General features: G+C 40.3%; 1 protein-coding gene across 2 annotated transcripts in view; it reads right to left on the bottom strand.

Moving 5' to 3' along the window:
- TNS3 (tensin 3) overlaps nucleotides 1-15,268 on the bottom strand; it is a 242,280-nt gene that overhangs the window by 165,317 nt on the left and 61,695 nt on the right. For both annotated transcript variants that reach the window (XM_069859719.1, XM_069859720.1), the window contains exon 3: nucleotides 2,356-2,393. In XM_069859719.1, the coding sequence (XP_069715820.1) occupies nucleotides 2,356-2,393 (38 nt within the window). The remainder of the gene's footprint in view (nucleotides 1-2,355; nucleotides 2,394-15,268) is intronic.

Here is a 15,268-nt window from a genome sequence, read left to right as displayed (position 1 = left end):
AACCTAATCTCTGATTCTTTTCTTTTGATTTCTTAACTTCAGATTTTCTTCCAGTGGTGCCCTAGGTTTTGAAATACTGCTACGATGCTTGCATCCATTTCTTATTTTTATTAACTGCTATGTCAGGTGCATTTAGAAAACCATCAAAAAACCAGTTCAGGGTTCATCCTACAAGGCAGGAGCTGAGATCCTGAACAATTCCAAAACATGATTCTTCCTTCATTTGTACCTTCTGATCAAATTCAGAGTCAACTTTTATCTTCAGGTCTGCATAAATTTTATTTTCATGGATGATTTATATTAAAAAGAAATGTTGTTTTTCATTTGCAAGCATAACAGTGGTATTGTCTCGACAAAATCTTGGAGTCTTCATCGTAGTGTTGCCAGCATAAGGCTTAGCTACTGCTTTCACCTGAACACTTACATGACATCTACTTTATTATAGAGCATTATGGCTAGACTTGCACATAATGCTTCTGTGAACACTCACAACCCCAGTAAGTCTTTTGACTAATGCTTTAATAAGCTGTGAATCTCATACAAATAGTCAGAAAAGACAGACTCCCGGAAAACTCCGAATATAAGCTACTTATTGGTTTACTACTTCACTGAAAATCTCGGGGAGGGGAAAGCCTCTTGAAATAATAATTGATTATTAAAATTTAGCCTTGTTCCCATAACTTCTTTTTCAGTCTTCTGTAATGCATGCTAGTAATTTCTTTTCAATTATTAAAAAAACAAAATATAACAGTATCTCAGCGGTAGTTACGCTACAACATACTTTTGTCACTTCATTTATTAGTCTCTCCTATACTCAACACCCAAACGCCTGAAAGCGTAAGTACTAGTTGAAATACTGTTTCCTGGTTTTGACATAGGGCACACTTAAGAAATTATTTGTCTCCAAAACGAGTTTAAACCATTTCCTACCACAGCCTCCAGCATCATTTACGTAGCATCCCTTCCGGAAACTCTAGATCTAACACAGCACCTATCCAAGCAAATCTGCAGGTCACCAACATTATCAACAAACCATTTCCCATGGAAGCTGGTAGAATTCCACACTGCAGGCACTATTTAGAGAACCAGAGCTACTGTGCAAAGAGGGATCAATTACATCATCTGGTCTAATAAAATATACTGCTTTCTACTAAGCTGTTTCCCTTATACAGTTGGACCACGGTATTATTACTAATCATTACTGAATGTAAATAGTTGACAAAAAACATCAAAAGGTAACATCTTACTTGCAATCATAATTACCATTTTTTGTATTTTATAATCTTATTTCATGAAAAAATAAAATTCTGCATTTATTCAGCATAGCACATAACAGCAATTTTCAAATACACAAGTACCATTTTCATTCCAATTGTACTGGAAATTCCCCAAATGGCCTGACAAATCTCCAAAGTCCTTCACTAAGTAGAGGTTCTTCTCCTGAATTGAGTTATATTTCTTGAAAACACTGAAACAAACAAATCCTTGCACAAGGCCACACACCAAGTAAACAACAGAAGTAATAAGAATAGATCCATGGTCTGCAGAAGTTCAGTGCTCCAACAAAAAAATTTGTCTTCACAGACAGCAAGTACTAATCAAAAGTTTTAGTTAAAAGCAGGGAATATTATACCACAAGAGTGACTCTAGTAAAATGGAGGCATTCAATACTGCTAGATTTAGGCTGGAATGCTATGCAAATGTCTTTGATCAACACAAAGCTAGAGATGCGGAAATTTTATGTCACCCGAGACCACGGAAGTACTGATCTAATCTTGTGTGAAAGGGACTCGGAGATTTTAAGAACTAAAAATCTACTAATGAAGCTGAACTTGGTGGAAACTATCTACAGGAGACTCTGAAAATAAATGAATATCTATATGCTTCTCATAACCCATAGCCAAAAGTTTGCCTTTTGGCCTCTTGCCACACTTTTTTTTTTTAATATATAGGAGCGTGTACATGTATATATACACATGCACACAAACACAGGTGTGAATATATTTGTGTGTGCATACCTACATACACCTTACTGACTTGGATACATTTTTTCTTTTCTGGTAAAACTGTGGTTTGTGTTTCACTCACTTAACTTGCTGTTTTCAACCCGAAACATACTCCTATAAGAGGAGTGATAAACTCAACCACTGGTGCAGATGTTTTGACTACATAGGGACCTGGTTTTTATTAAAGGCAAGAACAATACACCAGGGAAAAAAAAAAAAGTATTCTTTTCTGACAGCTAGGCATCTGATTTAATAATCATCTTATTCTTAACTAGCTGATACAGCTTTTGTAGTCTCAACTTCAAATACATGTGGATCAACAAGAAGAGAGTCAAATACATATGCTTACCTCTTCTTCACATTTCCTGTGACAGGCATACTTGCAAACTAGAACAAAAGCAAATAAAAGATATGAGTAAAAGAGCGGGTAGATTCTCCCCTCCATTTCTTTAGATAAGCTTTCTAATACATACCTGGACAAACTCAAGTCTGTTATATGTAAGAACCTACATACTTCAAAACAAAACAAAAACTATTCCTGAGAGACTGGTTAATTATAGCACTGTTATCAGACTTGTGCATTCCATCAGCTTATGATAACTTGTGGCTGGTAAAACTTCATGGGCTGATTATCTTGACACCTACCTTTACAGCTTCGCGTGCACCAGAGGAGCTACACTTGAATAACACACATAGTAAGATCAAATTGTCCCCAACGTAACCTGTGAATCTTAGTCATATCAGCAGTTCCAGACACCTAAGAAAAGCAGGGTGACTTCAAACTCACAAGTGACCATGACTGTTCATACTTCAATTTCTGACTGTGAAATACAGCTCACACAGTGTCGCAAACATTACTTCCAAGAGTTAAGCACTTGATTTATTTTAAATTCCTGCTGACTTGAGAGCAGGAAAGGATGAATTGCACTAGCAAGTTTAGAATTACAAAACAGCAATTAACACAGGAAGTTATGAGCAGCACTGTAAGGATGATGCACAGCGGAATAGCTAGAATTTGACACAGGCTGGCTTTAACAGATTTTACTCCCTCTTTACTCTGAATCTCCAATGTCTATGTTTTGGGTTACTGTGAGCTAAGATGTATTTCAAATTCAGGAAAAATTTACTAATTCAATCTCCAAGATCAGTAAGCCACAGAACACCACAGAAGCTTAACTGGAAAATTAACTGGGGCCTGACCATAGACTACTGGAGCTGAAAGCCATACTCATTTCTCAGTGCTTCTACCAAGAGAAAGATACAGACAGACCCAACAGGACAGAAGCAATGGCCAGACTGTGAGGTCAGCAAATACATTTTGGCTCATTTCAGATGCAAGCGCATTGTCTCTTGAATGAAAAACCCTCAAGCTTCAGTCACTTCTCAGGGGAGAAAAAAAGTAAGGCTTACTGTCCCATATTCTTTGCAATCTTATAGGCACTGTGTTCAATTTTTTTCTCCAGGCAAAAATTTGGAACGAGTTTCTTCTTCACAGTGCTTCACAGGATCATGATTCTTTATTCTAAAAATTTAAGAGTACTCACAGAAATACACTGCTCTAACTATTAGCATCAATAATGATGAATAACCACACACTGCTTACAAATGCTATCAGTCTTGAAGCAAATAGAAGACTGCCTTTAATCCATAACAAAATTCTTCATTTTCTTGCATGACAGCAAGAGGGATGCCTACATTCATGAAGTGACTTCATCCACTGAAACTGTACATTTAGTAGAATTTGTTTTTTAAATCAGCATTATTAGCTTTGACTTTGCAAAAGGCGTTATCTGTTTCTTCTATAACCTACTTTGAGATTTCCTGCAAAATGCATGAGAGGGAGAAGACAATCACAAAAAGTATAGAATAAAAGAAAAAATCTGTCAGGAAGCTCTGATATTACAGACAAGTTTCTCATCATCTTTTACTGATGCTTAAACCTAGATTTCTGGAGGGCAAAATTAAATACAAAAGAAAAACAGATTTAATTCCCTTACAACTTCCAAAACTTCGTTACTGGCTCAGGCAAAACCAAATCACAAATGTCACAAACAACACACAAAATCTTTAAAGATGTAGACAACAATAAATGCAGCCATTGAGGTCTTTTTCCATTTCCACCTACATGAAAAAGAAGGGTGCTCTGCTCTTGTGTAGATCAATGGTATGGTCTTAGCTGGAAAGAAATCACTGAAGTCATGTGTGAGTTTAGCCTGGATAGCAACAAAAAAACGAGTCTTGAAGCTGCATCTTATTCAGATTCATAAGCAACACAAATGGAGCACAGACTCTGTGGGAATATAACGAAACATTGGCGAGGAGGAATTATAAAACACACTTAAAAGTGACCTTGCATCTGGGATGTAGAAAAACACTTACAGCACGCTAATCATTGCCTAGTCTTGTGTGCTTACAAATAGAACCTTTAGTGTTAAGGTAACATAGGCTCAGAGCTATCCCAAAAGACATGCTTGAGATATCTGCCCTGCTGTGCGGAGGATCAAAGCATAGTGGAAAACTACTGCACTTACATAGAAAAAGTAGCAGTTTAGGAACACACATTTTCTAGTAAGGACTGAGCTCTGTAGTGCCTGCATTCCTACTTACATTTACTCTGCCTGAGCGCTGTTTCGGACCTGCCTGGGACTGTGAGGTAACAGAAATATATTTATTCTTTTCATTCTGTCTGTGACTTCGTGGTTGTTCCTGTGTTGTGCCTGCCTTGAGCTCAGACAAATTCCATACATTACAATCAAAGCACTCCTATATTTATTAAATTCAAACGAAACAAAGACACAAGGGGTAATTAGCCAAATACACATTAGGCAAAGCTCTCTGACTGAAACAAACTATTTTTTCAGTTACTTAAATCTATAACATTCTGAAGATCGAGATCTGAGTCATTCATAAAGCCAGCATTCAGAAATACCCTATTCATATCTAAATCCAGCATTTGTGAATTAGATTGAACTAAGTTATTACCTTCTCTCCATCACTGTCCAATAAAACTGATTATTATAATAAAACTGGATAGAAATAAGCACTCTAAAATGAGATCACCAACTATCCAGATGCCGGGAGCAAACAAAGCATTCCTTTGTGCTCAGAAGCAGAAAGGAGATTCTCACTCTTCCCTCTTGAGTGAACCTCAAACTGCTTTTTGCATACATTGCTCCTAAAAGACGTACCAGCTACATCTCAACAACAGAAGTGGATCTGCAAGCATAACAAACAGAAATACCAATTCTCTTCTTGACAGGTGTGAATTTTGCTAGACCAAATCTCTGTCCAGAGAACAACCACTTAAAACAACTAAGCCCACTTTGATGGACTGTTCTTGGTGTTTACCAGACACTTAAGTACTCAAAGCATTTTGTGTAACCTACGTATGCCCGCTAAAGTACCGGAAATATCACAACTTTTCATTTACTGGTAAGGTAATCGTTGTCAACTGATTGGAAGAAAGAGTACCTTGGATCACTAACCTGCAATCAGTTATAGACCTTTACATACTGCTAGTGAGGTAAAGTAATGAGAATAAATTTTGAGGTTATTTTTCAAGTACAGATAGAGTTAAGTCAGAGTACTTTTAAATTAGTTTGTATTTCTGTTTTCTTGTCTCCTTTATCACCCTTCTACCCTTCTCCAGAAGGGGGTAAATAGGAAAAAAAAACCAACCACCACATATATATACACACACACGTATATACATATATACGTATATACACACACACACACACACAGGGAGGGGAAATAGTAGCAGTATTTGAAAGAAAGGCACATGAAGAGTGAATGGAATAAGGGTCACGCCATGGCCAATTCTCACTGGAGAATATATATGACCATAGAAGAGTTATCACAGAGAAGCACCATTGCCTTTCCAGTCACATCCTTTTGCAGTGCAATTTATATGGTTTTCTCCACTACACCTAACATCATTAATAGTGAGATCCCTTCATGAACACTAGCAAATAAACCACTCACCCACAGAGAGAAACTAATTTGCTTGACATCTCATTACTCAGAATTCATCTTGCCAAAGCTAATCACACTAACTCTCAGAACTATTCTGCCCAGATGGTTGCACGTCCTCAGCTCAAGGCTGATTTTGTCTTGGGCCAAGCACTTACAGTACCTGCAAAGAGATGGATTATCTCAATTAATAGATAGCCAGAGAGACTGAATCACATTTCAATATGCCAGCTGTTTTTATGAAAAGCCTTCAACAGCAGAGAAATGAATTTTCAGAAAATTTCTAAGGCCAAAAAAGCAATATTATTCTACAGCTCTGCAACCCATGTGATTTTAGTGCAATAAACGTGATACAAAAACACATGAACAACTACACACACTCATAATGCATCAAGCCTTAAGGAAAATACATGCAACTTACAATTAAAGGATCTCAACAAAGAGCTTCTACTGAATGCTGGCATTCTTCAGGCAAAGCTCACAAGTGAAATAGCACTCAGGTCTTTTCAGGACTGAGCCTAAGTGTATTCTAATATAAAAACATGTCTGAAACAGTTCAGAAGATTTAGTCAATGTCACATGCAGCAAGACTACTTCTGTTCTTCAACTGAACAGCTGAATGCCTGCATCCCACCTCTTGTCAAACACCAGACTTTCCAAATTTGTGTTTAAAGATTCTGGCATCACTTCCAAGAACAACCGTCCCAAGCTGGCTTGCAATGAAATGGAGGCCAAGCCATATTTAGTCAATTTACTACACTTCAAAACAGTTCCTAAACAATAGCTCTGAGAATTCATTTTTTAAAAGGGAGAGAAAAGGAAAAAAAATCAAAAACATTCCTTTACATCAAAATTAAGATGTGTTAACTCCTGCAAGTTAACAATACTGCTGCCAGGGTAAAGACAGAAGGTTAAGCATAAAGAAACATATTTTTCAGATTTAAGCTCCAAAATTTTTATTAAATCAAAGTTCTACTTCTTACTTGAATTCATGTAAGATCCCTTCCGAAAACCAGTAGCAATGTGTTTACAGAGTAAGAGAGTAGTTCTGTAAAGTAACCACAGAATTATTTATGGTTTACCATGAGAAAAAGCTTCAGTTTTTCTGTGTGGGAAGGATTACTCCCCTTGTCACATTTTAGCATTTAATGGACATACAGCAATATATTCCTTATATTCCGAATAAATGCTCCGTCACACTGTACGTGCAATCAATATTTAAAAACATGAGTAGTTTACAGAGACAATCTATAGCTTTTATCAAGTGATAACCACAGCTTTCATCAAGAGATTCGCCACGGTGGGGTTTCATGTACTTGTTTTTAAACAACTTTACACATGGCAAGGGTACAAACAAGATAATTCAGAACTCCTCTTAGGGCAAAAACTCGCACATAAATAGAGAATCTAAGAAACATAACTCAGTTTAATACCTTACTAATCCCTAAGAAAGAACACTTGCCCCAAAGGAATACGCTATAACAGCCCTTAATTTCCTGGTGACAGGATCTCAGGTCTGCTATGGGCTTCAAATAAAAGATATTTTCCTTTTTTCAGAAACCAGATCAAGATGTTTTCAGACACACGTAGTAAGGCCACAACAATAAGAATCACTTCTAGGCAGAGCTTGGTATAGAAAGATATCTGTGACCAAAATGTCCACAATGGAGGGAACATGTACAGCTTGCTGAATGTTTATACTTTGACAAAGGTTTAATAACACAGGGATCAGATTATTAGAAAAATTTCTGACCAACAGACACACACTTTTCTAATGACTTGCTCCTACCAGCACTGCAACTCAAGATAAAAATCCAAAATTAAAGCAGTTTGAAAAACAGACAAATGGAAATTAGTATCTGCAGTGTTAAAAATAAGATGGCATGCAGTATTGCGTGAGGCAAAGATACCTTTGGGTGGGGGAAAGAGTCCTCTAGCTGGAAATACTGGGCTTTAGCTGAAAGAGTAAGCGCTTCTACTTTTAAGAAGTTACCAGTCACATGCCAAAGATGTCACAAGCCTAACTACGCTCCAAACGTTCTCCTAGATTTTCTTTAGGGTTTTTTTGAGTTTCGGGTGTTTGGTTCTGAGTTGGGTTTTTTTCATATCCAGCCAACCACTGTCTCTTAGAATCATAGAATAACCAGGTTGGAAGAGACCCACCGGATCATCGAGTCCAACCATTCCTATCAAACATTAAACCATGCCCCTTAGCACCTCATCCACTCATCCCTTAAACACCTCCAGGGAAGGGGATTCAACCACCTCCCTGGGCAGACTGTTCCAGTGCCCAATGACCCTTTCTGTGGAAAATGTTTTCCTAATGTCCAGCCTAAACCTCCCCTTGCAGAGCTTGAGGCCATTCCCTCATGTCCTGTCCCCTGTCACTTGGGAGAAGAGGCCAGCACCCTCCTCTCCACAACTTCCTTTTAGGTAGTTATAGAGAGCAATGAGGTCTCCCCTCAGCCTCCTCTTCTCCAGGCTAAACAACCCCAGCTCTCTCAGCTGCTCCTCATAAGGCCTGTTCTCCAACCCCCTCACCAGCTTTGTTGCTCTTCTCTGAACACACTCCAGAGCCTCAACATCCTTCTTGTGGTGAGGGGCCCAGAACTGAACACAGTATTCAAGGAGCGGTCTCACCGGTGCTGTGTACAGAGGGAGAATAACCTCCCTGGACCTGCTGGTCACGCCGTTTCTGATACAAGCCAAGATGCCATTGGCCTTCTTGGCCACCTGGGCACACTGCTGGCTCATGTTCAGTCGGCTGTCAACCAACACCCCCAGGTCCCTCTCCTCCAGGCAGCTTTCTAAGACAGACTTCTCCTGGTTTTCCACCCAGGAGAGTGTGCGCCTGTGTCCAGGCCAGAGGCGGACAGTTTCCGAAGCAGAATGCTGTGAGAAACTGTGTCAAAGGCTTTACTGAAGTCCAGGAAGACCACATCCACAGCCTTTCCCTCATCCAGCAGCCGAGTCACTTTGTCATAGAAGGCGATCAGGTTAGTCTGGCAAGACCTGCCTTTTGTGAACCCATGTTGACTGGGCCTGATCACCTGGTCCTCTTGCATGTGCTTCATGATAGCACTCAACATCACCTGCTCCATGACTTTCCCTGGCACTGAGGTCAGACTGACAGGCCTGTAGTTCCCCAGATCCTCCCTGTGACCCTTCTTGTAGATGTGCACAACATCAGCCAGCCTCCAGTCCAGTGGAACTTCCCCAGTCTTCCAGGACAGTTGGAAGATGATGGAAAGGGGTTTGGCCAGCACATCCGCCAGCTCTTTCAATACCTTTGCATGAATCCCATCTGGCCCCACAGACTTGTGGGTGTCTAGTCGGGCTAGCAAGGCTCTGACCACCTCCTCTTGGATCATGGGAGCCTCATTTTGCTCCTCTAACTCCTGGGTTTGTACACAGAAGAAACAACTTTCTTTACAATTAAAGACTAAGGCAAAAAAGGCATTAAGTACCTCATCCTTTTCCTCATCCCCTGTCACTGTTGTTCCTTCTGCGTCCAATAGGGACTGTATGGTCTCCCTAGTCCGCCTTTTATTATTTATATATTTATAGAAAGATTTTTTGTTTTCTTTCACAGACTTTGCCAATCTGATTTCTAGTTGAGCCTTAGCCCTTCTGATTTTTTCTCTACACAATCTCACTTCCCTCCTGTAGTCCATCCAAGAGGCCTGTTCCCCTCTTCCAGAGCCCCTGTTCTTTGAAACTGAGTCAAATCTTTGACTCTTCATCTTCGGTACAGAGGGGGCTGTGTTGTGTCCTTAACACTAGCATTCTCAGTGCTCCGATTCATTCCTGCACGAACCTCATGAGGGCATTTATCAGGCACGGCCCGATTAACAACAGTAACAGGAGCAATATGAGGGGTCTCGCTAGTGCTGTTATGAGTGACGTTAGCCAGGGAGACCAATTAAACATATGCTCATACCAAATTCCGGATCCTTGTCTTTCTTCTTCTCTACGTAAGAGGTTTTCTTTAATTTTTTTCTGACTCTACTGCACGTCTGATCTGATTTCTTTTCCATGTCTAATAACCTTTTACTGTTCTCTGACAACACCAAAATGCACACTATACGGGTTAACAAAACTGATAGTCCCAATGCTACAACACTGAGAAAATATTGTTTCAACCAGGGCAAGTTTAGGAGCTGGACTGATTGGTCAAACTGGAACAACTCATGCCCTCAAAGTCAGAAAATTACTTATAGTATCTTAATAACAGATAATCAATTGCAGTTTTATTTTCTAAAACTGATGCTGAAGTTGTCTATTTTCAAGATTCAAGGCCTCTGAGGCTCGGGGTATAATTGAGGTTCCTTGTATACTTACAAATACATCTCTTTAAATTATTATAATTCATGGGCATGGCTACTCCTGGTGTTAAAAGGAAGCCAGCGTAGTTTCAGATTTATATGACAGTTTTGACAACCATGTGTAGTTTCCAAAGGTTTGAATGCTTGTGGGGATTCCCAAAATACATGGAACACTGGAAAAAATGGCATTTAAACAAAACGCCACACTACTCTATGTTATACAAGCAAGTTTCCCCAAATGTTTACAGAGGCATCCAACCTATGAGAAAATAAGGCTTCTTTTAATGGACACATTAACAATAACATTACAGTTCACTTTAGTTAGCCTTAATTTTTAAAGGTGTTAAGCGTTCTGTTGTCCACTGACTGGTAGGTGATTTTCTTCACTTGATCCAAGTTCTTCCATCCCGATTGCTGCGAAGGCTGTTAGCAATACTTCGTATGGCCCGTTCCACTGTTATCTCAGTGGTTTTCCTGTAGAATCTTTTAACAGAAAACTCATCTCTGGGTGTAAAGGAATGTACAGATTGATCTTAAACCTCTACGCCATGCAGCTTGTTTTCTTTTTATTTTGTTTGTTTCTCAAACAAGTTCAGCTAGTTTTGTTAGCTGATTAGACAAATTCTCACCTAATTCTGTGAGATCTTCTCCTGTATCCTGCAATTGGTATACAGGGCTAATACTTTACTCCCATTATTTCAGAACCCAAGCAAGGCCAAAGGAAGTGCTCGATGCCAACATAGATTGGCTTCTTGACAAATTTTTAGCTGAGCTGACTGCTGTTTTATCAGCAACAATCCGATGATTCATTTTCTCCACCTGGCCTCTGGCCTGTGGTCAGTATGGAGAATGTAACTGCCAATCAGTTCTTAAAATTTCACTAATCTTTTTACCATTTTAGCACAAATGTGTACCTCTACCTGGCAATATTGCTGCAGGCACTCTAAACGAGGTATAATCTCAACAAACAATACTCTTGTGACTTCTCCTTTACTTGTCCTGCAAGGAAAAGCTTCTGGCCAGCCTGAGAAAGCACCTGTTAATGCTAATGAATACCAGTGCGCCCCCCACCCCCATTTTATTGGGAGTTCAGAGAGATCTATTTGCATTCCTATTATTCACACCCAAAGGGTTTGTTTTGTTTTCCTGCCATATTGATAATCAATTTTCTATCCTCCCTTGAATATTTATCCAATTTTAAATCAGAATCAGGAATTTGAAGTTTACCGTCTGGAATCAAAGCAGATATTACTTCTGCATTTTTCTGCGGCCATCCTGGCCTCAAAATCTCCTGCCAATTTGTTACCAATTTTCCGGCCAGTATTACCTCTCTGGTGACCTTTGTAGTGTATGATAGCTACTTCTTCTGGAAGATTTACAGCTTCCAGCAGCTTTACGATATCTGCTGCATGTTTAACATGTTTTCCTCAGGCTGTAAGGAGTCCTTGCTCTTTCCATATAGCTATAGCACCACATAGTGAGCATGCACCACTCCAAAAACGTCCTTTTCCTAATTCCAGTGCTTGAGTTAAGGCGATTATTTCAGCTTTCTGGGCTGATGTTCCTGGGGTAATGGTCTGGCTTCGATCACTTTTCTGGTGGCAGCCACTGCATATCCAGCCTTGTGATGTCCTTGCTTCACAAAGCTGCTTCTGTCAGTGTACCAGGAATATTCTGCATATCACTGGTTCTGAAGCAGCTCCCCTAAGGAAAGATGCTGGATTCACAGTGTTAGCGGTGGTTATATCCACATCTTGATCTAGAGGGAGAAAGCCAGTGACCTTTCCGCCCCAACACCGCTGAGACTGTGTGTGACACCATGGCAGTCATTTTTGGCCCATAGTGAATTCTCGGGCTTCTTATATATTCAGAACTACACCTGCATCTGCCCGTAGGCATCCAGGCCATCCAATTGTCTGGAGAAGTAGGCTACAGCCCATTTTGCAGGGGCCTAGCTGCTGTGTCAGCACCTCTAGGGCCATCCCCTGTCTTTCGTGAGCTTTAATTGTTCAAATGCCCTTTCTGCCTCCCAGTCCAACCAATTTCAATGATCCCATTGGATATTCTTTCAATGGTTCATACAATGGTTTCACTAAGAGTCCATCCATAAACACCAACCTGTCATTCCCAGAAAGGTTCTAAGTTCCTTTACCATTCCTGGCATGCGTGTGCAGCAAATAGCTTCCTTTTGGGCTGTCTGTGTCCTCTGGAGATCTCGAATCCAAGGTACGTAAGTTGTCGCTGCATAGGCTGGGCCTTCTGCTGAAAGACCTGATACCTGCTCAGTCCAAATGTTCAATAGACTTACGGTCCGTTGCTCACAGTCTTTTTCTGTTTGTGTAACTCTCAGGAGGTCACATACTGCAGCAGGGTTCCAGTCCCATGTTTCCAGGTCTCCTGCTAGCTGGTTCTCAAAAATAGTTCAGCTGTTCTCAATACTTTGAGGCAATACTGTTCAGGTTAGTTGCATTTCACTACCAGTTTCAGGGTTTTCCTATTCAAAGGCAAGTCACCTTTTTGCTTTCTTCAGCCAATATCAAGCAGAAGAAGGCATCCTTCAAATCCAGTATGGTAAACCACAACTGATCTTTTAATTGGTCGGCAAGGTACAGGGATTTGCTACCACTAGATGTAGCTTTTATCTAGTTTCTTTACAGGAAATATTGGAGCATTATATTCTGCTTTTCATTCTTTTAATAACTCATATTGTCAATAATCATCTTTATCCCCCTTGCAATCTTCTAATCGCAGAGGGTGTTACCTGACACGGGCCAAATTTACCTCCACATGCTCCACATTTCTAGACTTCTGAGCTATCTGGAAGGCAACATGCCTGGATAAACCTGTTCCAAAATCTCTGCTGTTACCAGTGTTTTTTCCACCTATTTTAAAGACTCAATACTTTGATTAGTTGAGGATATCTCACTTTAAATATTGTACCTCCTGCCCCAAGTCTCTAACTGCTTTAGTAAATCTCCTCTCATTAAGGTCTAGGGGCTCCTAGCAAACAAATTCATGTGTACCCACTTGTTTCCCAATTCATATTTAGCAGATTGCACAAAGAATGCTTTTTCGATTTGGCCAGTAGCTCCTATTACAATCATAATATTTTATTTTGATCGACAGGAATCAGTTGCTGGTTTACACAGAGGCTCCCATATCTATCAAGAACATAACCCTTTCATTCGTATTCCCCAGTCATTCAAGCTCAGCTACAACACCCGGTTCTGATTCCTCTACAGTATGCACATCGATTATTTCTTAATTCCAGACCCCGTTCTCATGCCACATTCTCTTGCTGCTGCAGGTGATTTTGCAAACTGGAAAACATATCTGCACACATTACTTCTCCCAGTTCTCCTCACGCTTCAAGAGCATTAATTACAACAAGATGTTATGGCCACTCCTCCCATAATCGAGCTCATACACCAGCCACCACTGATTATTAAAAAGCTTTTATCAGGGTTTACCTGTTTGTCCACCACTCGGTGGACCACTGATCCCCTTATGATTTAAGATCTTAATGATCTAAAATATATCCCAGCTGGCTCTTCTTTAAAGCATAGCCACTCTGCCAGCCTCCCATCTTATGGGTTCTGTGTTCTGGCTCCCCAACCACAAATCACTTGCACTGCATAGGTGGATCTTCCCTTGTTGTCCTGGATCTTACATTCAGGACAACTCAGATCCCAACCATTTGTTACCCACAGTAATCCATGTACAATCTGGACAAGATTCATCATTATTTTACAACAAAACAAATACAATTCTGAACAAATATCTCATTTCACTGAAAGAAGGAACAAATCTTGTTAACGAAAGGAATTAGATAGTTTAGCTTGTTCACCAATTGAAAACAAGGACAGTTCCACCGCAGAGACAGAAGACAGGCCTGAAGACCTAAGATGGGGGGCGGGGGGGGGGGGGGTGTGTGGAGATAAGATAATGCCATCAGAGGCAAACAGGAGACACAGAGAAACTGTGATGTGGGTATACTAATAAGTTCCGGAAAACAAAAGGACATTTAACTGTTTAACCAGTATTTCCTGGAACCCACACAAACAAGCATGCTCAACCTGCATAGAAGTCATGCAGCCAGTGGGGGGCCCATCAGTGGAACACATTAGGTGGACTTAACCCATGTGTGCCCCGGCATTGTTTATTAAAACCATTCCTGCTTAATAATCGAATTGGTATTGATAATTGGGGTTGGCTTTTCACACTATCACCACAAGAATAACAGACACACAACAACATTAACTTATTCACTTCAAAACATACAGAGACCACACATTAACTTCAAAGCAACATATAGTGCCGTAGTTCCAATTTCTGTAATTAATGTCACTCCACAAGGGGAAAAAATTTAAAATGTACCTTTTTATCTGAGGGTTCCCGTCTGTCCCCGCAGAGATCCAGTTGAGGAAGGGAGTCTCTCCGGAGAAATCCCCGGGGGTACCCAAGAGAGTCCCGCCCCCAATGGGTCCCGCAGCCGGGCAGAGAGGGTCCCACCTGGGTCACCAAATCTGAAACAAAGAACTTATACGTAACAGTTTAATTTAACCATTAAGGCAGGTACACTCTATTCAGAGCTGGAGAAGACTCGGGATTTGTCCTCAGAGTGCCTCTGTCAATCAGTGACTTCAGAATTTTATATACACAAAATTATTTCCATATCCATATTTTCCCTGAAGTAACAAGCAGACTTCTTTCCGCATTGTCCTTTTTACTGCACCAATGCCAATACTGTCTCTTTAACACTTTTTTCCTCCACACATCAACTACAAGACTGTAACACCCCTCTCTTCTCTCTATCCCAGTCCCCGATCCTTATCTCGGGCAAACACTTGCTGAAAGCTTTTTAACTCTTGACTCCTGCAGACCGAAAAGGGGAAAATTTCTCAATCAAGGAGGAGAAGCAGGCTTGGGCTTTTTCCCGTTGCGGGGGGTGGGGCAGAACGGACT

Source organism: Phaenicophaeus curvirostris, chromosome 6 (assembly GCF_032191515.1).
Source record: "Phaenicophaeus curvirostris isolate KB17595 chromosome 6, BPBGC_Pcur_1.0, whole genome shotgun sequence".
In the NCBI taxonomy this organism is placed as follows: domain Eukaryota; kingdom Metazoa; phylum Chordata; class Aves; order Cuculiformes; family Cuculidae; genus Phaenicophaeus; species Phaenicophaeus curvirostris.
Note: the sequence above shows the minus strand (reverse complement) of the source record. Positions and strands in the feature narration are given on the sequence as shown.